The sequence below is a fragment of the Bufo bufo genome, chromosome 9 (assembly GCF_905171765.1).
Source record: "Bufo bufo chromosome 9, aBufBuf1.1, whole genome shotgun sequence".
NCBI lineage: Eukaryota > Metazoa > Chordata > Amphibia > Anura > Bufonidae > Bufo > Bufo bufo.
In genome coordinates, this window is record NC_053397.1 from 47,475,068 (window position 1) to 47,502,219 (window position 27,152).

Below are 27,152 nucleotides of genomic sequence, written 5' to 3' on the forward strand. Positions count from 1 at the left end.
TCAAAAGTGCCTATACATCGAATAGTTCTGCTGTCCTGGCAGGTCCCAGAGGGAATGTCCCCACAATTTAGGAGGGTATCCCTCCTAGTGTCCCTCACTCAGTTATAGGCTCTTTTTAGAGCTTTCCGAGGGTATCCCTAGCACAAAATCGTCTATATAGGTCATCTGCTTGAATTTTAAACAGCTCATCCGTCGAGCAATTTCTTCTGGCACGTAAATACTGCCCAAACGGTATACCATTTTTCAGGGCAGTTGGATGCCAGCTCGACCAGTGAAGAAAACTGTTAGTTTATGTGGGCTTGCGATAAATATCTGTCTGGATCTGTCCGTTTTCATCCTTCTGTATTTTAAGATCCAGAAAATTGATTTGATTTGGATGAATTTCAAACGTGAAATGCATTCCAATATCATTATTTTAAGTTTATCCACAAATTCATGGAAACATACCCTCTCCCCCTCCCAGAACAGCAGAACATCATCGATACATCTACCCCAGTAACTTATATGCTTTGTGTACAGATCCAAGGCCTCAGAAAAAACAATTTTATCCTCCCACCACCCAAGAAATACATTTGCAAAGGTTGGTGCACAGGGTGTACCCATTGCGGTCCCATTTATCTAGTCAAAATAAGTGCCATTACATAAAAAATAATTGTGCGTGAGAACAAATTGTAGTAACCGCAAAACAAATTCATTATGTGCATAGAAAGACGAGCTTTTAGTGTACAGAAAGGATTTTACCGCCTGAATACCTAAATTGTGCTCAATATTAGTATACAAGGCCTCGATATCGAGGCTGGCCAAAAAAGTGGATTTCGATAAAGTGACATTATTTATCTGTGATAATACATCATTAGTGTCCTTTATATAGGATGGTAAAACCGTGACAAAAGGCCTTAATAACATGTCAACATATTCACTAGCACGCTGAGTAAGTGCATCATTTCCAGATAATATGGGTCTATCCGGTATTGGGACCCTATTCTTATGCACTTTTGGAAGTGCATAGAAAGTTGCAATGGTGGGGTGTTTATTAAACAGGAAATCATATTCTTCTTTAGAGATTAAATGACCATCCCTGGCCTCTTTTAAAATTACATGCAGTTCCGCAAGGTACTTGTCTGTAGGATTCTCGTCCAAGATCTCATAGACTTTATTGTCACTCAATAATCTTTCCACCATCAGTTCATAGTCGATACGGTTTTGTATCACTATGTTCCCCCCTTTATCGCTTGACTTAATCACAATCTCATTATCCTTTTTTTGAGAGATTCCAGGGCAGGTAATTCTTCACTCCCAAGGTTAATGGAACTACCCAGTTTATTTATTTTAACAGTTCTGATCTCCTCAGTAACCATGTCCACAAAGGTCTCTATGGTTTTATACTGAGAAAACGCTGGAGTCCATTTAGATCTAGGTTTCAAGTCAGTTAGTGGGGGTTCAAATGCAGTACAGATACCTTCGCTTTCCGCATATAGGCTCTCCAAGGTTTGAAGTGCCTTCTGTTCCTTCTGAATTCATTTATGTGAATCCTGTGTGAAACTCAAGTGCTGTTTATGAAGTGCAAGTTTGCGTTCAAAAAGATTTATATCTTTAACCCAATTAAATTAACCACACTGTGGTACTGGTGTAAATGTGAGGCCCCTACATAATAAGTCAATTTGTGACTTCGTGAAATTTTTAGAAGATAGCTTTATAACCTGAGTTGTACTCGGCATATCATACACCGTCGTGCTGCCAACCCCATCACAGGAAACCAACTCTTTTTGGGACTGTATCTCATTTCCTTCCAGACCGGAAACTGCCTTTTTCTGCTGTATTATTTGGTTGAATAAGCCCATTTCTCCCTGTCCCTTAACTGCACCCCTGGTTGGCCTAAAAAAAGGGGGGCTATTGATGGCATGGCAGATGGATTTGTGGGAAATTGTCCCATAGGCATTGTTAATGACAATCCACTTGTTGTAGGATCCACAGGCGGTATCTGATCTGTCCTTGTTGTAGTAACTGTAGTGGCACTCCTCAACAAGTTCATACTGGGAGTTTTTTGACCCCCACTGGATGATGGATGTCCATCTATTAATGCTGATGTAAATAAAGAGGGGCCAACACTGTTTGAGGATTGACCGCTTTGTATTTGGGTTGTGCATGCTTCTGGGTTTATTGTTTTTTTCGAATTACGATATCTGTTATATCAAATTTTTCTCTTGGTCCCAATATTATTCGGACCAGTCACACTCGTAGTCTCTGTACCAGAAGTCTCTGATTCAGAGTAATCAGTATATTTTGTTCTCCTGGTCTGAATATTATTCTTATTTTTCCAGGAACATATATGGTCTGTCTCAAAATCTAATTTATCCCGTATGTATTTACGATGTTTCCTTTCTTTGATCTCAGTTTTGAGATTTTCCAAACAATTTTGTAGTTCAATTTCCTGATTTTTTAAATCAGGCTGCTGGTTAAAGGTATTTCTTTAAGTTCCTGAGTGAGTTGTTCAGATACACGTTCCAGATATCGTTTTTCGTATTCGACCATATATTGCATCAACCTAAGCGAATTTTCAGTCATCACATTATCCCAGCTCTTAATAAATTCTGGATCCTCAATGTGGTTATTGGGTCTCAAGGGGTTCCTAAGGCCCCTATACACAATGCCTTGGGTAATGTATGTTTCTAGACTTACTATTTCCCACCATGAGCGGAAATATTGTTTGTAGGTTTTACTTAAATTTCTAAAGCCAGTGGTTATGTCAGTACTACTCAGCGGAATAGGTTGTTTAGAAAATACTTGACCTGCCTCAACTAATAAAGCTTCTTTATTGAGGCCCTGTGCCAGAAATCCTGCCATTTATTGTCCACACGCCATTACCTGAAAAGCGCAGCGCAGTCTGGCGCACTACTTAACAGCGGCAGTGGTTTGATAAAGGCCACCCAGGCCGAAACGTCACATTTTGACACCACACCTCAAATAAACAGAATATCATTTGACACACAGAGCTGGAGTTTTTCTATTTCATTACTATACGGGGTGGGAACCCGACTCCAAGCGACAACTTCCAGAGTGCCAGGAGGTTGACATCTCTACTAGATAGATAGATAGATAGATAGATAGATAGATAGATAGATAGATAGATAGATAGAAATAATTTCCAATGTCAGGTTTGACTTATATTCTCTAACATCTCTTAATGTTTCAGATGCAATGCTTTAGATTTTATACATGCATGTCAGATTAACAGTACAGTACCTCCTTGTTAAGCACTTTGGACTTTTTTTCTTACAGCTGTTAGACACAAAGTTTAAACGTTTAGTACAAAAGATAAAGTGCTTAGCATTGTTTATGGAAAGTATGCAGGTGTAAACTGTTTCTATAACGATGACCCCCTTCAATATTAACCAATCACATGCTCCTTCAAACACTGCGACAATGAAAGAAGACTCTCATAGTTCACACCTCTTTCAACTTTTCTTCAAACTTCAAATTCTTCTCCAGCATCATTTTAGAATTCTGAAGTGCTAAATGCATGCTTTAGAGATTGCTATGTAATTATGCACATATCATCCCCACCTACGCTGCACTTCAGATCATTTCAGGTAAACCATCGCTAAGCATTAACAATGATGCCAAGCAAATGGGAAAAAAAAAAGTGTGAGCTCTATTCATATGTCTATAAATGCACATTTTCAACTGAAAACCTATCATCAGCGCATTTTTCATAAAAAGGTAATAATTAACGTCTTTTTTCTTTTCACTACATGTCATCTGACCTATAATACAAAACATATCTTATTCACATTTATTGTTTCCGCCTGAAAGGCTTGGATTGATAAGAGTGTCAGGCGAATTTACATTGTCATTTGTCAGGTTAAACATACCCTCATCCCAGTGGCTGTTTAAAGTCATTTCTTAGTCTTGGCCCTGGTGTCAAGGGGAGGTAGAGAAGTGGCGGGATTCGAGACTATGTGGTAGAACCTAAAATACTACTTGTTTTAAAATATTGGCATAGTGAATTCTGCTAGAAAACTTTCAATAAAACTTCAAGATGTAGAAGCTCAATTCCAAAAAAGTTGGGCAATTGTGTAAAATGTAAATAAATGTGAATAAAAACAAAATGCAATAACTTGTGCATCTCAAAGACCCATATTTTATTCACAATAGATTATATAACACATATCAGATGTTGGAAGTGAGACATTTTACCATTTCATGAAAAAAAACTAATTTTGAACCTGTTAGCAGCAATATTTAAAAAAGTTGGGTCAGGGGCAACAAACAGGAGGAAAAAGTAAGTGATACTAATTAGTGTTGAGCGAATTTCAGGGAAAATTAGAATCGCTGCGAAGCCGAATTTCCTCATGCTTCGTTAAAGCGAATCGATTTTAAATGAAATTGTGTAAAAAACAAAAGAAAATCATACTTACCTCATCCATTAGCTCACAAGGGGCTGGCCGCTGTCATTTTGATTTAAGGTCTTGCATGAAACCCTGTGCGTGGTGACAAGATTTTGTGCTAGATTTTTAACCCCTTAGTGACCACCCATACAAGTTTTTTCGGAGGTCACTAAGGGGCTTTAGGCTGGGCTGCCGTTTTTTTTTTACGGCGGCCCAGTCTAAGCGCTGCACGGGTCCCCCGTGCAGCGGGGACCCGGCTCTCACATGAGAGCCGCAGCCCTGCTCTAACAGCCTGGACTGGCAGGAGTGCTGATCTGGGCTGTTTAACACTTTACATGCCGTAGGCAATGGAATACGCCGCATGTAAAGTGCTGAACGTAATAACAAGCGATCAAAAAGCGCCATTTACTCCAAAATGATACTAATAAAAAATACAAGTCGTCCTGCAAAATCAAGCCCTCACACGACTCCATAGAAAGAAAAAAAAATAAGTTACTGGTCTTGGGAAGTGGCAATTCTTTTAAAAAAAAAGGGGATTTTATTGCAAAAAAGTAGTAAAATGTAAAAAAAACTATATGTATTTGGTATCACTGTAATCGACACAGAGATATTATGTTATTTATACCGAAAAATGTACTCTGTAAAATTTATAATGTAAGAATGCAGTAGCAGTATTGCAGTTTGTCCCATCTTCCTCCCAGAAAGAGATAATAAAAGTTAATCAGAAAGTTATGTGTACCCTAAAATGGTGCCATTAAAAGCTAAAACTTTTCCCGCAAAAAAACAAGCCCTCATTAGGCTATATAAATGGAAAAATAAAAAAGTTATAGCTCTTGGAACGTGACGATGAAAAAAGGAAGAAAAAACGCTTGGTCAGTAAGCCCCAAAACAGGCTGGTCACAAAGGGGTTAATCAAGATGGCGGCTGGCCCGTCGCGAGTAAATGGATGAGGTAAGAATTTAATTTATTACTTTTTTATTTTAAAACCGATTATTGCTATCAGATGCCTTGATCATGCATGAATGCGGCATCTGAGGGGTACAATGATGGGTCGCTGTTCCTTGTCTTTGCACCCACTACTTACAAAAAAAGCTCTACCTTTTTAAAGTGAATTTATTTGAAAAATTTGGCTAACCAGCCGAATCACATTTTTGAATACTTCACTCAGCTGGAGGAGCAATTTGGTGTAAAAGATCATGTTAAAAAGATTAATTCTTTCAGAAGCAAAGATGTTTATTAATCTGCAAAAAATGCATCTAATAATTGTAGAACAATTTCACACAATAAATTTCTCAATTTAAAATTGGGAAGCCTTTGAATATCCCACCATCTACAGTATATGATATCATCAAAAGATTCAGGAAATCTGAAGAAATCCATGTGCACAAGGGACAAGGCTGACTTTAATATTGGATGCTCATGATTTACGGGCCCTCAGGTGGAAAACAGACATGATTCTGTACTGGAAATCACTGCATGGGCTCAGGAACTTTCAGAAAGCATTGTTTGGGAACACAGTTTGCCGTCTTCTCTGAGCCAAAGCTCAATTAAAACAGAATGAGACAAAATGGAAAACTGTTCTGTGGTCAGTTGATTCAAAATGGGATTTTTTTTTAAACCACTGACACCGTGTGCTGCTGACTCAAGAGGAGAGGAACTGTCCAGCTTCTTATCAGCACACTTCAAATGCCAGCATCTCTGATGATATGGAGTTGCATTAGTGCCTATGGCATGAGCAGCTTTAACATCTAGAAAGGCACATATTCTCCCATCCAGACAATGTCTCTTTCAGGAAAGGCCTTGTATATTTCAGCAAGACCAATTGCTTGTAGAGGTTACTCAAAGAGGGGAAGGAGTCCAATGGCAGCGACACAGGAACACGGGAGCACGGAAACGGAATGGATGAATGATCCCGATATGCAGGAATGGCGGTGGCTCAATGGACCCGATAAGGTCCACGTGGTAGATGAGTGCCAAAGAACAAGGAAGGCAAGAGAGTAGTCAGGCAGTAGTCAATGGAGGCAGAGTTCGGTACACGAGATGGCAGGTACAAGGATTCAGGATGAGGCAGGAGAGTCGTCGATGGAGGCAGAGTTCAGTACACGAGCAGGTTAGCAGACAAATACTGAGAGGCTGAAGCAAGACTACGGCTGAGATAGATCAATAATCTGGCAAGGGAGGAAGTGACATGGTCTTCCTTAAATAGGGCGTACACAGATCTGATTGGTCAAACCAAAAGCAGGAAAATTCAGGTCATAGAAGTGGTTCAAAAAGTAACAGAAACTGTCCAGGAAGCTCTGTGATGTAGTGAGCAAGGCTACAGCCTAGGACGCCAGAGTCTCCCGGTTCGATCCCTGACAGAAGTCTAGATTACCAGGGTCACTTTAACCACAGCAAAAGGTGCACATGCCCACCCTGGCAGCAGACCATCTGGATGTGGATAAAGTTAAAAACCTGCAATGGCAATATCCTTAAACCTGATTGCATTTCTGTACATATATTTACCTTATACCACTGAACTGGTCATATTGCTATATGTATTTTAGATTCTATTTTTCCACCATGTGGATTTTTCAGCACTCTTTGGGAACATCAGGAGTTAACAAAATGCAATACAATAGCTCCTGCCTCCAACAGTCTGTATCTAGCGATCAATTCTAATCATCTCATGCTGAATGTGAGATCTTAAAGTACGGTTTCTAACTTTGTGCCAACATGATGAAATAGATTTATGCCAAAATAGGAAATTACAATTTTAATTCCACTGGTACACCTTCGAAATAATTAATCGACTGGCTTGAGGATGCGCTGCATTTTATATACCTTTTCATCTAAATATAAAAGCGAATTAGGGCTCATTTACTTTATATTTAATCTACTTACTCCTAACTGGTCTTCTGCACTACTTATCTAATCATAACTAAAGGTATCTAATGGGAGTTCATGTGCAAATCAGATGCTGTAAAGGTAGCGGTGATATTATTTGTTGCATAAACTGCATTTGCATTAGGGTATATCAATAACACTAATCTAATGGGTCAACCCACATACACACTTGTCCTCCTAACTCTTTGTCGGTGGCTGTAGGGTAGCATGCACTTTAATATATCCTCCAATGCTTGTTCTGGAGAGATCACTTGACTCTATGACTCCAAGGAAATTTCAAATGGCTCATCTAATCCTCTTGGCCTCATTCCAGGATATGCTGTAAGCCTGTAAATGTCTGATCTGTGGGGATCCAACCTCTGAGACCAAGACCTATTGGAAGAATGGAACTGAAGGTGACCACCTACAGCTAGACCCAGACAGATACGGTACGAAAAGGTGGCTGTTCTCTATATTGAGACCTTTGGATGTTAAGACAGCTAACCAACCATTTGCTTGTTTCCATAACTTCCATACACATTAATGAAGAGAGACAATTATGGTACCTGCCTATTCTGCATTTTGTCTCTGCCTAGATGCAACCTCCTTGGAGCAGGGGTGAAAGGATTACTAATCTTCCAATAGGAGGAAGTTCTGTGAGGTAAGTCTTGATGTCAGGAGCCAGCAAGTCTTGACTAAGGTATTGAGATACGTGACTAAAGCTAAAAACTGCTGAAGGAAAGCCTAGCTATTCATGTTGCTGTCAGTAACGCAGGAAATTATTATGGCAGCCTATATTCTAGAATGTATTATTGATTTAGGTCTGGTTTCTGTTATGCAGGATGGAAACAAAGTCCTGTCGACAGGACTTTTTTTCCGTCCTGCATAACGGAAACCAGACGGATCTGTTATGCTTGCCCATAGACTTCCATTAGGACGGAGCAAAACGGAATGCCTCTTAAAGGCCTTTGTTTTGCATTCCGTCTGGCCATTCTGTTATATTCCATTATAAATTGAACCTATAAAGGAATGGCATAACGCTAGTGCGAACCCACCCTTAATCAGAATGCTAAAGAACCAGGAAAATTCACAGTTCAAACAGTGGCGTAGGGATTGCCATAGCAATGGTTATGGGGCCCTACGCTACTGGGGGCCCGGGCTGCCGGCTGAGGATTTAAAAAATAATAATTCGAGTGGCGGTGCGAGTGGCGGCGTGATAGGGGCCCCCTACCCTCATTGGTGGCAGCGGCAATTCTGATCGGAGTCCCAGCAGTGTAATGCTGGGACTCCGATCGGTTACCATGGCAGCCAGGACGCTACTGAAGTCCTGGCTGCCATGGTCAGTTACTCTGCAGCATACTTACATGCGCTGTGGCCGCCGGGCGCTCCTCCTTCTTGTAACTTGTCACAGGTCTGTGCGGCGCATTGCTATAAGCATAAGCAATGCGCCACACAGACCTGTGACGAGTTACAAGAAGAAGGAGCGCCAGACGGCCACAGCGCATGTGAGTATGCTGCAGAGTAACTGACCATGGGGGGGGGGGGGGGGGGGGGCCGCACTGCCCACCAATGATTTTAATACAATGGAGGGCACACTGCCCACCAATGATTTTAATACAGGGGAGGACACACTGCCCACCAATGATTTTAATTCTGGGGGGTGCACACTGTTCACCAATGATTTTAATACCGGGGGGAGGGTGCACTGCCCACTAATGATTTTAATACCGATGGGGGGTGCACTGCCCACCAATGATTTTAATACCGGGGATGATGCACTGGGGGCTGATGGAGATGGTGCTGGGGGCTGGTGAGAGGCACTGGGGGCTGATGGAGAGGGTACTGGGGGCTAGTGAGAGGCATTGGGGGCTGATGGAGAGGCACCGGGGCTGATGGAGAGGCACTGGGGGCTGGTGAGAGGCACTGGGGGCTGATGGAGAGGCATTGGGGGCTAATGGAGAGTCATTGGGGGCTGGTGAGAGGCACTGGGGGCTGATGGAGAGGCACTGGGGCCTGGTGAGAGGCACTGGGAGCTGATGGAGAGGCACTGGGGGCTGATGGAGAGGCTACTGGGGGCTGCTATGAGGCTACTGGGGGCTGCTATGAGGCATGGGGGCTCTTATCTGAGGTCTGATTGGGGGTCATTCATATTGGGGTCTGAGCTGAGGTGTGATCTGAGGTCTTATTGGGGTCTTATTAAACTTTAAGTAAATTATATATAAGAGGAGCTTATAATATGAAAGAGACAAATTATGTCAGAGTGGCTCTTCACCTACATGTGTATCAGCACTAGATATATACCCCTTACTCTCCCTAATACCCAAACTACATAAGATACATATCCCTACCTTCTGTCTAATACACATACACACCCCACGATATGTACTTTCACCTTCTTGTGTTACAGACCCCTGTACAATTTAACAATCTTCTTTAATACACAGACATTTAGATTCATACATTTCCTACACTGGCACAAATGCGTTGCCAGTGACCAACTGTCTGTGCTCAGTCCTGCGCGTAACCGTCGCAAGTGCATGAGGAGCTGCGGATGTGGCGGCGAGGTCCGAGAGGTATGTGGGGGTGGGAGACACGGGAGGGAGGGGGCCTAAAATTTTTTTGCTATGGGGCCCAGTCATTTCTAGCTACGCCCCTGAGTTCAAACAACAGTGGCAGAAAAAAAAAGTACCCTAAACGTATGATTATGCAGGGGGGAGATTTATCAAACTGGTGTAAAGTAGAACTGGATTAGTTGCCCATAAAGTCACAATTCTGACCAATCTCCCGTCAGGGGGTCAATCAAGGAAAGAGTGGTGTATAAAGACACTATTATCACAGATCAACACAATTAAAACTTAGCCTTTAATTAGAGTATTTTAAAAATATAGGGTACAAATCTAAAGTGCCAATGTGAATAATTGATGGCGTCACTTATTCACATTGGCACTTTAGATTTGTGTAATGACCCAGAGTGCCATTACCACTCTGCACCCCGCTACTGTCTTCTATGGGCTAACACAGTGTCATCTTATGCATTTATTTCAGTCCACCACAATGTGCATTGCTATTTCTATGCAACTGTTTTTGTCCATGTAATGTACCTGGTTCACCAGAAGGTGGCAGCAAGCATGGCAGACATTTGCAGAGGATGGAACCTTCTTTCCATTCTCTTCTCTCCCTCTAAGGAGTAGAGGGTTTTAGTTAGAGGTCAGTGGAGAGTACCCCCTGCATGGGGAAGGAAGCAGGTCCAAGTCTCTTCTGGATGTGTCCTGCCTAAACCAGCTAGAGCACCTTCAGCTCTGCTGGACACAAAGGCCAAAGCTCGAAGCCTCTGAAGCCAGGAGGTATAAATTCCCTGGTATTAATCTAGAGACAGACTACAGAGAGATGTTGCAGCATAAAGAAAGAAGCAAAGTTGTACAGTAAGCTTGTCAGCACTAGTGATGAGCGGCATAGGCAATATTCGAATTTGCGATATTTGGCAAATTTTTGGCCGAATATTCGCCATCAATTAGCAAATTCGAGAATTCGTCATCTCCAGTCATTGTTCACTTGATTGCAAAAATCGTCAATGTAATATATTCACGATAAATGTGTGATTAATTTGTGATAAGAATATTCAACACTATTCGTGAATGCGAATATACTGTATAGCACTATATTGTAAATATTTGCAAATTCTCAAAATGGCGATATTTGCGATTAAAATTCGCGATTCGAATATTCATGCTCAACACTAGTCAGCAAAGCAGAACCAGAGAGCAACAGATGTTGCACAGTTCAATTTGTTTGCCTGCCAGAGTTAATGCTAACACCTGCTGGGAACCAAGACAAAGCCTGAAACTGTTAGAGAAGCGTTTATTTAAGTAAAGCTGCTATTGAACTTCATCACAAGGTCTGGACTCAATTTATTTCTTCAAATCCCTTGATTATTCCCCCTATTTTCTCTGCCTGGGTTCCAGCGTATCCGGATAGGAGCACCGTGACACATGCACCAACATTAAGGGACATTTAGGCCACCCTACACCACTCTAGCATTCCTACACCTGGGTACCATCTACTACATCACTAAAAGGTGCCCTGTGCCCTTGTTGCTTCACTGCGTCACGAAAAAGGTTCACTTTAAGGAACCCATGGCGGTTGTTGTTGCGTCGCATTTGTACACTATATTTTTAATATACTCTAATTAAAGACTTTCATTTTCCAAAGGAGCTGTGAAAAATGAAAGGTGGAATCTGATTGGTTGCTATGGGTAGTTCTACTTCACACCAGTTTGATAAATCTCCCCGAGTCTCTACGGCTCCTTAGTACAGAGTGGAATCCTAGCACGCATGCTGCCTTTTGATCCGTATGTTCTATGGCAAAATACCTCTGTATATAGGGAGTCCAATAGAACAACGTACACTTTTTCCCATTCAATTCACACGGAAATGAATAAGCAAACCAGATTTCAAATATTACCCTCATTATAAATTTACCCCTCTGTTTCTGCGGACTTTCAGCACCTGCAGTATCCCCTGTATATAAATTAGAGGGCATTACTGATATACCGTACGCCACCAGCACTCATACCCTGGGGACGGGAACATGGATTATTAAGGAGAGACATTTGCTTTATATGAATTATATATCATGATGTATGCCAGACACACCGCCACATAAATAAAATAATCTGTTTCCAAAAAAAACTAAAAAATATTTTCTTTTCTGTAATGTGATAGAGTTGGAAAATCAGTATGTGGCTTGATAAATGGACCAGGGGAGGAAAAAAAAAAAAAAAGATTACGTCTATAGTTTCAACGTATTTATTCAGCAAAACAAAACGTCCCCTGCGATATCTGTATTTAATAACTGAGAGCGTCTTTACTTTTCAGTTACCAGTAAATCTCGGCTGCGTATGATCCCCTCAAATGAAGCATACATTGGCATATAATTGAAAGTTTGATTTATACTCTGTTTGCAGACACATATCACCTTTAGGATGACAAATGGACTATTAACAATTTAAAACTTGACATTTGTCATCATTTCAGCCCATTCTCATCTCTCTCCAATATAAAGGAGCTATTATAGGAGAGACAGAGGAGCCAGCCAGAGAAGGTCAGACAAGTTACAGCGTGCCAGGCAATGTATTTATTGGAGAAAAAAAGATTTTCACATGAAAATATATAATAAACAGTGCAAAAGGTTTTACTGGCCGCACTAAACAAAATAAATCTGCAGAGATCTAAAATAGGATGCGAAGACAAAGCTGGCGAGGCGAGGCGTCAGAGTCGTTTTTCACTGGAGTCGAGATATAGAGATGCAAAAGGGTGTAGACAATATTCCTGCTGATGTTTGTACGGACATTGCGAGGAGGCTAAAGAGCCAAGAGCTCCATCAATCTGCAGCTCTTGCCGGCGCCAGGCTGATGGAGTGCATTAGGGCTACGTGGAAGTAAAGGAGAAAAGAGCTTTTGATTAAAATTGCTGATCATGCTACAGTTTTTGGAAACATCTTGTTCCCTTGATTGAATCATTTTTAATGTGTTCTATAGAAGGCTGCGCGCTTGCTGTCAGTGAATGAGAGATGAGCGAACTTTTGCAAAATTCTATTCGGCTGCTTCGCGAATTTTACAAAAAATGAACTTTGCATTTTTTTTGTAAGTAGCGGCACCCGCTCCCCATCATTGTACCCCTCGGAGGCCGCGTTCATACATGATCACGGCATCTGAGATTAATAAAGCAGTTTAAAATGAACAGAAAAAAAATTAAATCATTCTTACCGCCTCCATTTGCTCGCGACGGGCCAGCCGCCGCCGCCATCTTGCTTGAAGATCTTGCGCGGTCCGAGATAAGGTCATCACGCCGGCCAGTGTGGTGACGTCATATGTCACCGCGCACAGGATTTTGGCTAAGATCTTCAAGACGGCGGCGGTATGATTTTTTTTTTTTTTTTCGCACTATTTCAGATTAAATCGATTTGCTACCACGCGGCACGAGGAAATTCGGCTTGGCTGCGAATCGCATTTATTCTCAAAATTCGGATTAAATTCCACTTCATTGGATTTGATTCGCTCATCTCTAAGGTCCCTTTCCCACGGGCGAGAATTCCGTGCGGGTGCAATGCGTGAGGTGAACGCATTGCACCCGCACTGAATCCGGACCTATTCACTTTAATGGGGCTGTTCAGATGAGCGATGATCCTCGCCCATCACTTGTGCGTTGCGTTAAAATCGCAAGCAAGTGCGGATGCGGTGCGATTTTCACACATGGTTGCTAGGAGATGATAGGGATGAGCAACCCCATTAAAGTCAATTTACTGTATTATTTTATGGTTATAAGGGAAAATAATAGCATTCTTAATACAGAATGCTTACTAAAATATGGCATGAGGGGTTAAAAAAATAAATAAAAAATAACACATCATCCACTTGATCGCGCAGCCGGCATCGTCTTCTTTCTTCTTCTTTTAGGACCTGCAAAAGGACCTTTGATGACGTGGTGAGCGCGGTGACGTCAACACAGGTCCTGCTAAATGAAGATAGAAGGATCTCCTATCTTCATTCAGCAGGACCTGCGCTGATGTCACCGCACTCAACATCATCAAAGGTCCTTTGGCAGGTCCTCAAAGAAGAAGAAAGAAGAAAATGGATGAGGTGAGTTATTTTTTATTAATTTTTTTAACTCCTAAAGCCACAGTTTACTAAGCATGCTGTATTAAGAATGCTATTATTTTCCGTTATAACCATGTTATAAGGAAAAATAATGAAATATACAGAACACCTAACCCAAACTTCAGTGAAGAAGTCCGGGTTCGGGTCTGGGTATCACAATCCGTTTTTTCTCATGCCCGTGCAAAATATATTATTGCACTCGCGCAGAAAAAACTGAGCAACGCAATGAAATTGCAGTCAAAACTCGATTTTCCCTGATCGCAGACACAACGCATCCGGACCTAATCTGGACACGCTTGTCTGCAAGGAGCCTAAATGAGAACACTCGTGCAACCTGCAAGTCAGAATATAGCCAGCTCTGCTCTCAGCTGAGAAGTGGATACAATTATTGGGTACATAGGTAATATTTTAGGGTTCGGCCACCCGGTCAGGTTTCCTGATGCAGTTTTGGAAGCCAAATCCAAGAGCGAATAAAAAAAAAAGTATAAGTCGTATATGTCCTTCAGACTTTCTCTCCTTTTATGATCCACTCCTGATTTTGGCTTCCAAAACTGCATCAAAAAACCTATCCGCAAAATGTGGATCCGCAAAAAAATTCGGAGGACGTCCTATAACTTCTATTTTAAATCCATTTTTTTGCAGACCCACTGTAACAATGCATATTCTTGTCTGCGGAGCCACGGAATGGACATACGGATGTGAAAAGCCTCCAGTAGGCTGTCTGCATTTTTTGCTGCCCCATTGAAATGAATGAGTCTGATCAGCAAAAAAACGGATCGGATGCTGAGCAAAAATACAGTTGCGTGAATGAGGCCTAAAACACAGGACTAGCTATGTTCTGACTTGCAGCTTACAGGAGTGTTCTCATTCACTGACAGCAAGCACACAGCCATCTATAGAACATAATAAAAATTGTTTAATCAAGAGAAAAATATTTTTCCAAAAATCTGTTGTGTGGGCTTAGGCTGGGTTCGCACTTTGCAGCATTTGTTCTGTTAAAAAAAAATAAAAAAGCAAGAAAATCTCATAGTAAGAACTGCATGTGTTACTGCGGAAATTCGTGCGGATCTCATGTGCGTTCACCTACACTTGCGCAGGTAGCATTACAATGAAGGGGTGAGATCAGAGGCACATCGGTGTCCAAATCTGTGACAAATAATGCAAGTAACACACGCAGTTTGCGGCAGATTTGGAGTGGAAATGCAGATAAAGTTGCATGGAAAATCCGCAACACTACCGTGTGCATGTACCATAAGGGTATGTTCACTCGTGACTGAAACACTGCAGGTTTTCTGCATCAGATAATATGCAGCGTTTCAGCTGGAAATCCTCGGCAGAGAAAATCACGCGAAATGGTGCCTTTTTTGTTTCAACTTTCTTTGCAGAAACTCTACCGATTGTGATGCAGATTTCAATCTCTGCATTGCAAAGGGTAAAACCTGCAAAGAAAATGTTCAGCAGAAATTTATATGATGTTGATAAAAAATCTGCACAACTGGTCAATTTCTGATCCAGATTTCTTTCTGCAGTGTGTGGAGGACAATGGCTAAAACGTATTTAGGTTACATTCACACGAATGTGGGACTGCCGTGCCCGTGTTGTGGACCACAAACCGCAGATTCGCAAAACACAGGCACCGGCCGTGTGCACTCCCCACTGTGCTGCGGACCCGTTGACTATGATAGGTTTTCCTTGCAGATCACAGACCCATCTTTTGTTGCATCTTGCTGATCGGTGGCCCATTGAAGTCAATGGGTCCACACTGCGATGTGCCATGCACATGGGTGGTGCCCGTGTTTTTGGACTCGCGGTGTGCGTTATTGTACAATGCTGAAGATTTGCTGCATGAAAAGCCATAACAGCAAATCTCCAGTATTTCTGTCACAAGTGGACTGACTTTTCGGTCAGTATCTGGTCAGTGATTTCCATCAGTGATTGTGAGCCAAAAACACAGAACAGGGGCTAACCTTTCTATTAGGATTTATGTCTGTGTAGGCTCCTCTCTTGTTGGCTCACAGTCGCTGATGGGAAATCACTGATCAAACACTGACGTGTGAGCTAGACCATAGCTTCGCCAGGCTGGAATACAGAATGATGCACTGTAGCAAACCTCCAGAAAGATGTATACATTTGCTGCTGATGTAACTCTTTTATAAAAGCAAGAGCAGAAACAATGGAAGTCCCAGCCAGAAAAGTAGAATACAATTCTTGAGTCTTTATTGGAGCTTTAAAACATCTTCACGGTACAAATGGACATACTGGAAAACCGTAGTTATGCTTTTCAGATGCGTACTTTGTCATAATGCAGCGGGTCATAGTGTCAGCGGGAGTTGTTGCAGTGCTGGAACATAGAGACTTGCTGTCATCATTCCAGTCCAGCAGAGGGAGCCAGTTCCCAGCTAGAGATAACAGGGGAAGACAAAGCCTACTGCACAGGAGGAGGAGTTCAGCCTGGACCTGGGAAAGAAGAGGAGTGGAGAGCAGGAGATCCAGAGCAGGGTCCGTCACCAGAGCTCAATGGTGGTGTGTTATGGCCACTCAAGTAAAGCAGTGCAGCCCAGACAGGTACAGAGAGGTTGTGGCAGACAGAGCATCGTATGGCACTGAAGGAAGAGTGCAAGACGAACCAGTGCAAGAAAGCAGATTGTGGAGCACATGTGACATACAAGCAAGGCCTCAGAATTGTCCTGCCAGATCCTCCACTGCTGTAAAGAGAGAGGGCCTACTATGGAGAGATAGAGATCGAGCACCAGGAGGGTCTGTCACCCGCTAGTAGCATCAGTAAGTGCGGCCCCTAAGAGACCGTATAAAGTTAAGCTTATTTCACAAAGACAATAGCTATACCCTCCCTGTTATCAATGAATGTCCCTATTGAATGAAAAGGTACCTGTTGCACAAGTTCAAGAGTTTATCGATGTACTGCGAAATCATCATCAGTAAAGCCCTTCCGGTGTTACAAAGTTGTCAGAGTGAGTTTGTCGCCATCCATTTGCATCCCTTACACAACCGCAAGGCATGATGACTAAGGACGCGTCAAGTGTCGGTTTTCCTGTGTGTCCGTTTGTACCGTGAAGATGTTGTAAAGCTCCAATAAAGTCTCAAGAATTTTATTCTACTTTCCTGCCTTGGACTTCAGTCGTTTCTATCCTTGCCTTGGTCCGGCTCCACACCGTCCCATGCCAGACATGTACCAGATAGAAGCTGTCAGATTTTGTTTGCTCTTTTATAAAACCATCACATATATTTGGTTTATTGCTCTATTTACGGTGTTTTTACATAGCAGGGCTGGTCGGAAAATTTTGCGATAGAGCTGAGGAGTATACTGCTAAAAGTACATACAATTTTTTACAGCAAATCCAGATCTTAGCTTATTTAAAGTGCCACCATACTTTCAAACATCTTTTGACATGTCATAGCAGCGTGGGGGTCTGAGCACTGAGACCCCCACCAATCACTAGAACGAGTAAGTGGAGTGGTCACACAGAGCATTGGGTCACAAATTGTACCAGATGTAGCCGAGCTAAAATTGACTCTGATAAGTCTGATAACACGTCAGTGTTATCTCGTGCCATCTTGTGACAAAAGCCATTGAAATACATTGAAAGAGTTAGTTAACCTTTTTGCTAAATTTTTTACATAAACCATCAAGTTTAGCTCGTCTGCATCTGTACTTACTGTGGATCTGAACACAGAAGCCAGAGGTGATCAGCTGCTATCACTGCGGGATGACATGAGCAAAATGTTGTATTACACCTTGCCCATTCCAATGAATTGGTCATGCTAAGTTCTCCAGAGAGTAACCTCTGTTTGCAGTGGAGTCCAACTCCTCATCTCTAATGTCCATTAGCCACTTTGATGTTCGTTAGAGTTATATAAATCTTCTTGCTATAAGATTACTGTAGATATATTACAAAAAAAAAAAAAAAAAAAGCAGAAATAACTCTAATTAGTTATTTCCTAGTTAGTTTTTTTTTCCCCCACATAAAATAATGTTCTTATTGTAAATGAACCAATATCACTTGCTGGTATAACTTAGTAAATCAATACAATACATTACTATATAAATGGAGTGTGGAGTTCTGAAATTCCATAGCGTTTACTACACAGGAGTTTTACTATAGAACTTTACCACACCGAGGAAGTTAAAGCTATTACTAACTGCAAGCATTGCATTTCAGGTACATTAAGAATAAACTGTGTGAAACAAATAGCTAGACGCCTTGGCGTATTCTTGAAAAAGTTTACTATAAAGCTAACTCAAAGTTAAATACCAGATCTGATATCCATGAGGCAGACTATTTAAGAAACATTTCAATGCTATCTAGTACAGTAGAGCCTTCTTATAGCAAGCCAGCTCTTTTTCTTCAATCTCGATCCGTCGCATTTACAATCACGAAATTCGGCACACAGGTACATCAGGTGTCCGGGAAGGTATTACACCAGGTCTCAGCTCTCTAGGACATACCGTTCCTGAGATATTACCAAAAATGCATTAGCCAATAGAAGCTTGGTCACATGACCCGTATCAGTCAATTGAAGCTTGCAGGCCAGTCTCCACACACACACACACACAGATTTACACCAGGTTTCCATAACAACCCAGCCATTTTTCTTCACTGCTGTAGGTGAGCTTTAAAGTAAATCTGTCACCAGGATAATTGCTATTGAAGTAAAGCCATGGCCTAATAGCACTTAGTACCTTATTTCCAGATGTGCCTTTGTTCCAGCAATAGATGTTTTTATCCTCTGAAAATCCAGTTTATTTGGTATGCAAATGAGCTAATAAGGTGCCCAGAGGGGCGTCACTCTTGCAGGAAGGAGCCCAGATACGCCCACTGCCACAATGTGTCCACCCTCAAAAGATGAACTTAAAACCCCGCCCCAGGTCCCACTAAACCATGCCCCCTGATCAGGTTAGGCCACGCCCCTCCCACTCCTCAGCCGAAGGGGATTGAAAAAAAGAAGGTAAAAATCAACTTCTGTCAGCTGCAGGGGTGGGAGGGAGGGTGACTTTCTCCCTGCAGCTCACACTCAAACAGCACAATGCTGTTGCCTTAGAATGAGTTGTTCAAAAGGGCACTGCCCTGATCCAGTTAGGCCATGCCCCCTCCCACTCCTCAGCTGACAGAGATTGAAAAAATGAAGTTAAAAATCAACTTCTGTCAGCTGCAGGGGTGGGAGGGACGGTGACTTTCTCCCTGCAGCTCACACTCAGACAGCACAGTGCTGCTGTCTTAGAGTGAGCTGTTCAAAAGGACACAACTCAGATCCAATTAGGCCACGCCCCCCCCCACTCCTCAGCAGGCAGGGATTGAAATAATGAAGTTAAAAATCAACTTCTAGGTCCCGCTAAGCCACACCCTGATCTGGTCAGGTCACACCCCCTCCTACTCCTCAGCTGACAGGGATTAAAAAATGAAGTTAAAGAAATCAACTTCTGTCAGCTGCAGGAGTGGCAGGGATAGTGATTTTCTTCTTGCAGCTCACACTCAGACAGCACAGTGTGGCTGTCTGAGAGTGAGCTGTTCAAAAGGACAACCTTGTGTCCATCCAGGCCCTGCGCCAGATGGAGGACAGGGAGTCTGAAGGGAGCGGGGTGCTGTAGATGTCGCTATTTTTTTGGGGGAATGCTTTCTCCATCGCATCACCACGTCATTGAATAAACAGAAGACTGGCCGATTCTCTACTGTCCTATGCAACATTTTATTTTTATTATTAAATTTATTAAATATTATAACATTAATTTTATTAAACCAAAACTTGATAAAATTTTAAGAAAGTATACTAAAATTTGCCAAACCTTGCCTAATAACTCAAGCATGAACTCTGCCTTATAGGTTGATGTTAGTGTCAAGAAGAAGCGCACTACTTTTACACCCTCGACAGCTGATTCCACATAGAGGTCTACAGAACCTGTTCTATTACACACTAATACAAGTAGAGCCCCCTGACAGAGTGGAAAGGATGTCAGCAGTAAGTTTGTGTTGACGTCACTGATTAATTTGCCCTTCCTCTGATCCGTCAGAACAACAACCCACAAAAAACGGATCCTGTCTTTGGAGCATATGCCTTTACTCGGTCAGCATTTGCTCAGTATTGCTAATGCCAATAAAAACAGGAGTGGATCTAAAACAGAGATGACATGTGAATGGAATATTTGCATGTCTTCTGTGTTTTGTATCCATTCCTGCTTTTGTCTACCAAATCATAAGCCAATTCTGATGGGACCATGCAGGCCTTACAGCTGCTACACAGACAGGATCCGTTGTCCGTCTAATTTTTCCTTTCTTCTGACAGATCAGAAGAAAGGTCAAATAAATGATGATGTCAGGCAGGCCGAAAGCCAAAATAGTGGCCTAGTCATGAAGTGGGGAGGGTGTGAACAGCATGTGAAGGTTACAGAGTGTCCTTATGACAGAGTGGTGAGGTGGAAGCAGCATGAGGAGATCACACAGTGGCCCAATGACAGGGTCTGGAGGTGGCGGCAGTATCAGAAGGCCACAGAGTGGCACAATGACAGTGTAGAAGTGGCAGCAATATGAGGAGGCCACCGAGTGGCACAATCACAGAGTATGTAGTTGGCAGCAGTATGTGGAGGCCAGCGAGTAGCCAGGTTACACAGTGTGGAGATGGCAGCATCAGCATGATACAACAGAGTGGCACTGTGGCATAGTGTAGATATGGCAGCACCAGGAGGCCAAAGAGTGGTAAGGTGACATAGTGTGGACATGGCAGCATCAGTAGGCCACAGAGTGGCAAGGTGACAGTGTGGAGGTGGGTGGCAATACTAGTACTCGCTGAAGATGGTGGGTGAAAGAACGAGCACTTGGCATCAGATGTTTGGCATAAGGCAGGTAACAGCATCAGAATAGTAGCTGAGGCAGGTAGCCAGAAGAAAACGGTCTCTTTTGTCAAAATGTTGGTGTGGCACCATGGATGATCTAGTCTGATGCATCAGGCATTGGTGTGTTGAAATCTTGGCTGATCCACGCCTGAATCATCTTGATGCAGTGTCCCACTATGTGCTATATGTGGGCACTTTAAACTCTTGCTAAATGTCATATCAAGTGTATTGCGGTATCATGCTGTAGTTCCCTTTAACAGGCTGGCAGTATCATTTACCTTTATTCGCTCCTAGGTGGTGCAGGAGCCGGGGGAGAGGGGGGGTGTAAAATTAGTGTGTCCGATGTTAATGACGAGATGAGAAAATTAATGGAGGAGGTGGAAATTTTAATTTTCACCGAAATATTTCAAAAGAGATTTTAGCGCATATCAGTGCAGCGCCTAACGCCGAATACAAGATTTTTTGCCACCCAAAGATTTCAAAAGAGATTTTAGCGCATATCAGTGCAGTGCCTAAAGCAGAAAACAAGATTTTTTCTGAAATGAACGGGACGTAGTGGAAGAAGTAGGTCCGCGCTGGAAGAGCGAGACGCGGACCTCGTGCAGTTTCTGTGCTGCAAATTCCCTTGGTGTCCATTAAGCAATGCCGTAGATAGATGCGGGCTGGTGTGAATTATTTTGCATTTTTTGTGCAGGGTTAGTGCATAGTGTATTCACCTGTATTGGTGCGCCGCTCTTATGGACGTCGTAACGCAAAAAGGACTTTCCCACATATAACTGCAGCACTGAATATATCTTGATTTTGGTACAGAAATACGCCATTAAAGGCTTTACCTCATATAACTGCAACAGTGAAAGCTGAATATATTTTTATTTCTCTTCTGATATACGTCAATAAAGGTTTTTCAAGATATAAGTGCAGCAGCGAATGGCGAATGTATATTTCTTTCTCTACTGCTATACGCCAGTAAAGGCTTTACCAGATATAGCTGCAATAGTGAACTGAGAATATATTTTTCTTGTAGTACTGAAATGCTCCCCTATACGCTTTCACCAGAAATAACTGCAGAAGTGACCTGAGAATATATATTTCTTATATAATTGGTATATAACACCCCTGCTTCAATCAGTTTTATTGGGGGGCAACTGGTAAATCAGTAGAAATTATTTCTTCAAATAGTGTTTGTCACTCTGTGTAGATGCGGTAAAATGCAGCAAACCCGCAGACAAATGCTGCACTACCTAAATGCACTATATAGAAAGTATATTATTGGTACATAACACCCCTGCCTCAATCAGTTTTTTTGTGGGGCAACTGGTAAATCGCACCAGTAGAAATGATTTGTTCCAATAGCGTTTGTCCCTCTGTGTAGCTGCGGTAACGCAGCAGAACCGCACAACTGCTGCACAATACAAATGCACTATAATATACTTTCTATGTTAGAAAGTATATTATAAGTATATCGCACCCCTCTGTGTATCACACCTATCAATAGCACATCTATACCAGTCCTTAAAAGGACTATTGTGGCCCTATTAGCCAGTGTTTGGTGTCCCTAACAGCCTGTCCCTGCTCCACATAGCAACCTCTCCCTACACTGGCAAAAGACTGGGGGTGTGTCCATGTGCTGAAATGTCTCAATTGGCTGTCCTGTACCACCTGATGGATGTGTCATGGGTCAAAGCTCTTCACAATGTAAAAGAATATGGCAGGCGCGAATATTGCCATATGTTCGCCTGTTCGGCGAACAGCGAACGAGCAAAGTTTGCCGCGAAACGACCGCCGTGCGAACTGCAAGGCCATCTCTATTGGTCACTGGAAACTTATTTTCTGCTGGATGTTATCAATCTTACCTTTGAAGTACAGTGAGTGACCATATCTTCAGCACAGAGGTCAGTGGTGGGTACATGCACTTAAGGGCTAAGGAGATGAGGGAAGTGATGCAGGCTGGATTGGCAAAGTGAAGGAAAGACTTATACAGTAGGTTTTAAGCATACGTTTATAATGGAGAAAGTCTGCTCATGTTATTGTATTAGTCACCATAGCCTTAGGGTACTATCACACATGCGTTTTTTCTTTTCCGGCATTGAGTTCCGTCACAGGGGCTCAATACTGGAAAAAAACTGATCAGTTTTATCCTAATGCATTCTGAATGGAGAGCGATCAATCCAGGAGGCATCAGTTCAGTCCCTCTTACGTTTTTTGGCCGGAGAATATACCGCAGCATGCTGCAGTTTTCTCTCCGTAATGCCGATTGAAATGCATTAATGCCAGATCCTGCCCCAAGTTTTCCGGCAAAACGGATCTGGATTTCCTGTCTGTGCATGCGCAGACCTTTAAAAATGCAAAAAAATAAATAAGTACCGGATCAGTTTTTCCAGATTACACCGGAGAGACGGATCCAGTGTTTCAATGCATTTGTCAGACGGATCCGCATCCGGATCCGTCTGACAAATGCCATCCGTTTGCGTCTGGATTTCCGGCGACGAAACTGCCTGCCGGAATCCTCTGCCGCAAGTGTGAAAGTGCCCTTATACTGTAGATGACTCTTTCTAAAAAGATCCCTATACAGATGCGTCTACCCTTAACTTTTCCTAAATAAGCTTGAGGACTTTGTACATAGACTTATACAGGATAGACATCACAATAATTCAAACTCAAGGTCATTAAAAAATCTGGTATTCTTGTGCCAAACGTATTGAGATGTGTTCAGGCAAGAGCAAAGGTGAGGAAGGACATATCTATATGTATTGTTTTTACTGATCTTTTAAAAGAACCTTGAACACTGTAAGCTGTATATAAATTACTTAGTTGGTTATGGAGGTGGAGCTCCTCCGCTGAAGTGTCACAGTCTCCGCTCCTCCTTAAAAATACCCATTTTGGCTTCATTGAAATCCCTGATGCCAAAATATGTTTTCATAAGCCGGTAAATTGGGATTTTCTTGCTGATAAGCTAGCAACTTCTGGCACATATGCAATGCAGTCATGAAGCCCATGAAAGTACGTCCAGCTTCAGTGTGCATACCCGGGAACTAGAAGATGATGGTAAACACGCCCTTCTTGTCTCCAACTCGGTTATTCACATAAAGTGCGTGTGGTGTTTTAGATGTTCTTTTGCATAATGCAGAAGCAAGCAATACATATAGGCACTAGAGCGAATCAACTACAGTATAAGGCAGTGGTGGTGCTCTAGGGCTACGAAATAGTTGAAGTTCCAACAATTAACTATATTTAAAACTGTTAGGCCCCTTTTACACGGGCGAGTATTCCGCGCGGGTGCAATGCGTGAGGTGAACGCATTGCACCCGCACTGAATCCGGACCCATTCATTTCTATGGGGCTGTGCACATGAGCGTTGATTTTCACGCATCACTTCAGCGTTGCGTGTAAATCACAGCATGCTCTATATTGTGCGTTTTCCACGCAACGCAGGCCCCATAGAAGTGAATGGGGCTGCGTGAAAATCGCAAGCATCCGCAAGCAAGTGCGGATGCGGTGTGATTTTTACGCACGGTTGCTAGGAGACGATCGGGATGGGGACCCGATCATTTTATTATTTTCCCTTATAACATGGTTATAAGGGAAAATAATAGCATTCTGAATACAGAATGCATAGTACAATAGTGCTGGAGGGGTTAAAAAAATAAAAAATTAAATTTAACTCACCTTAATCCACTTGCTCGCGCAGCCCGGCTTCTCTTCTGTCTCCTTCTTTGCTGATTGCAGGAAAAGGACCTGTGGTGACGTCACTCCGGTCATCACATGATCCATCACATGATCCATCACCATGGTAAAAGATCATGTGATGCACCATGTGATGACCGGAGTGACGTCACCACAGGTCATTTTCCTGCAATCAGCAAAGAAGAAGAAGATAAGAGATGCCGAGCGGCGCGAACAAGTGGATTAAGGTGAGTTAAATTTATTTAATTTTTTTTAACCCCTCCAGCGCTATTGTACTATGCATTCTGTATTCAGAATGCTGTTATTTTCCCTTATAACCATGTTATAAGGGAAAATAATACAATCTACAGAACACCGATCCCAAACCCAAACTTCTGTGAAGAAGTTCGGGTTTGGGTACCAAACATGCCGATTTTTCTCACACGCGTGCAAAACGCATTATAATGTTTTGCACTCACGCAGAAAAATCGCGCATGTTCCCGCTACGCCCCCGCACCTTTTCTCGCAACGCCCGTGTGAAACCAGCCTTAAGGAAGTAAATTTTATGGACAAATGGGTCATCTAATAAAGACAACCATTGTCCAACCTTAATAGGCTGTGCATACTAATGTGCATATGGCCATTCTATAGGTAGCTTCCTTGCTTGGGATCCAACTCTGCCAATATGGCAGATTGCAAAATTGCGCCAAAAAACTATTTTTTTCTTCCACCAAATAATGTAGACTCCCTCCCAATGAATGCTTTCACACATTGAAAGTAAATTTCCTCCAAATGACACCAGTTAAAGTGGTGTGCCCAGACTTTTGCCTAACCCTATTTTATGCCAAATAATATTAATCACCCCCAGCCACCAATATATGTCTATTCTACCCTGGCCACATATACTGTAAATTTTGTACCTTAAAGGGGTTGTCCGGGCTTTTTAATATTGATTACCTATCCTCAGGATAGGTCATCAATATCAGATTGGGGGGGGGGTCCGAAACCAGGCCCCCCCACCGATCAGCTGTACGGGAAGATGCTCACTGCTGCTATGTCTATGGGGAGCAGGAAGAGAGACGGCAACGGCACATGTACACTGCGCGCGCCTTCCCTTCATACAGCTGATTGGCGGGGTGCCGGGTGTCGGACCCCCGCCGAACTGATATTGATTACCTGTTCTGAGGATAGGTCATCAATATTAAAAAGCCTGGACAGCGTCTTTAACTAAAAAATCTTCTATATTTGGATGATTATCATCCAAGTATACAGAGGTTGCATCTAAGGCTAAGGGAAGGCAATACATGCAATTACAATGTTAAAATAGGGTTTTGTGACAGACCTGGATCATTCGTTTTTTGCATGGCATTGATTGGCCTTTCATTGGACAATACTACATTTTATCTTCAGTGGCTGCTACAGGGGAAATGTATGACTGGCTATAGCTGATCACTGGGGGTTTCTGGAGCTGGATCCATGGGCTATGCTGATCATCAAGGCCATCTTTGGTTTACAAATTATTTCTCTTCATGAGAGAAGCTTTTTAATTGCAAAAATGTATTCTTTTCATCGATATTGAAAGTTTTTAGTATTTTTTTTTTTACTATGTTCATCATCATGAATGATTATTTTCATTAAAACCAGATAACTTGCCATACTTTATGGAACTATGATTGCCACCAAACTGAACGTGACCTAGAGGAATGAAATGAATGCCAGACACACATTAAAGCTGTTGCATTTTATCCTATAATAAGCCCAAAGATTGTGCCATTTTTCTCGAACAAATTTAAAAGTCCAGCAAAAAGAAAATCAATATCTGATTGCTTGCCATAGGCTTTCATTACCTTTCTGTTCCCCCCCCCCCCCCCCAGTTTCATAAATACCCACATGCACATTTCCCTTTTTTAAGCCTAAAAATACTATAGCACAAAAAGGCAGAACAAGAAAATGAATAGAAAATCCCCAGCACAAAGCTACTTTGCTCGGTGGCTGTGAAGCTTTCATTTCTGTAAGTGGCATTAGTTCACTGGAAATAATAGAGTAAACTGCTTGGTAATGTTTGTCATGCAGATCTCTCTAAATACGGACTGCTAAAACATGATCATTTTGCTCTATTGCACTTTAAACGTGTCACTAAAAGAGCACAGCCATGGGTCCATGTAAGTATTCCAGAGTAAAAAAAATAACTAATATGAAAAGGGAATGGAATGAAAAGAGCTGGCAATGCATTTCCCCCCAGCATATCAAGCAGGTTTTCATAAAGAAGCAGTGGTCATCAATCACTAGCTCATTACCAAGCTGTCATCTGGGCTTAGGCTAAATGTATTCTGGCTTGCTGCCATACTAAATGTTCAATGAAACATCCTTTAGGCTCTCTACAAGATCAGCTGAAGTCTCACATGCTATACATCAAAGAGGAACATTAGCGTTATCATAGCCTTAATAAATAGTGCCATCCGGGCAATGTAATCCTGCGTTGTTCGGCTGCCTACTATTCCCAACAATATCCCACTAAAGTAAACACTTTCTCTACTACATGAGTCTTTTTAAATAACTCCAGTGATGGTTGTTCTGTATTAATTGACTCCGGTGGAAATTAAGTCATTGGGTTCTGTTCAAATCACGCCTTTGCTTTACAAATTTCAGAATTCGTGAAGATGTAGAATATAGTGCTATATATATATTCGTAATCGCAAATATTCTAGATTTTCTTTTTCATCAGTAACCTCCCTTC

General features: G+C 42.2%; 1 protein-coding gene across 2 annotated transcripts in view; it reads right to left on the reverse strand.

Annotated features, from left to right (window-relative positions):
* Positions 1 to 27,152, reverse strand: part of DPYD (dihydropyrimidine dehydrogenase) — a 1,571,083-nt gene that overhangs the window by 973,321 nt on the left and 570,610 nt on the right. The window contains exon 9 of one of the 2 annotated variants that reach the window (XM_040406866.1): positions 12,618 to 12,679. The exons of the other annotated variant lie outside the window; for it this stretch is intronic. Within the exon in view, the coding sequence (XP_040262800.1) occupies positions 12,633 to 12,679 (47 nt within the window). The 3' untranslated portion in view covers positions 12,618 to 12,632. Of the gene's footprint in view, positions 1 to 12,617; positions 12,680 to 27,152 lie in introns of those variants that run through there. 2 annotated transcript variants of the gene reach the window in all.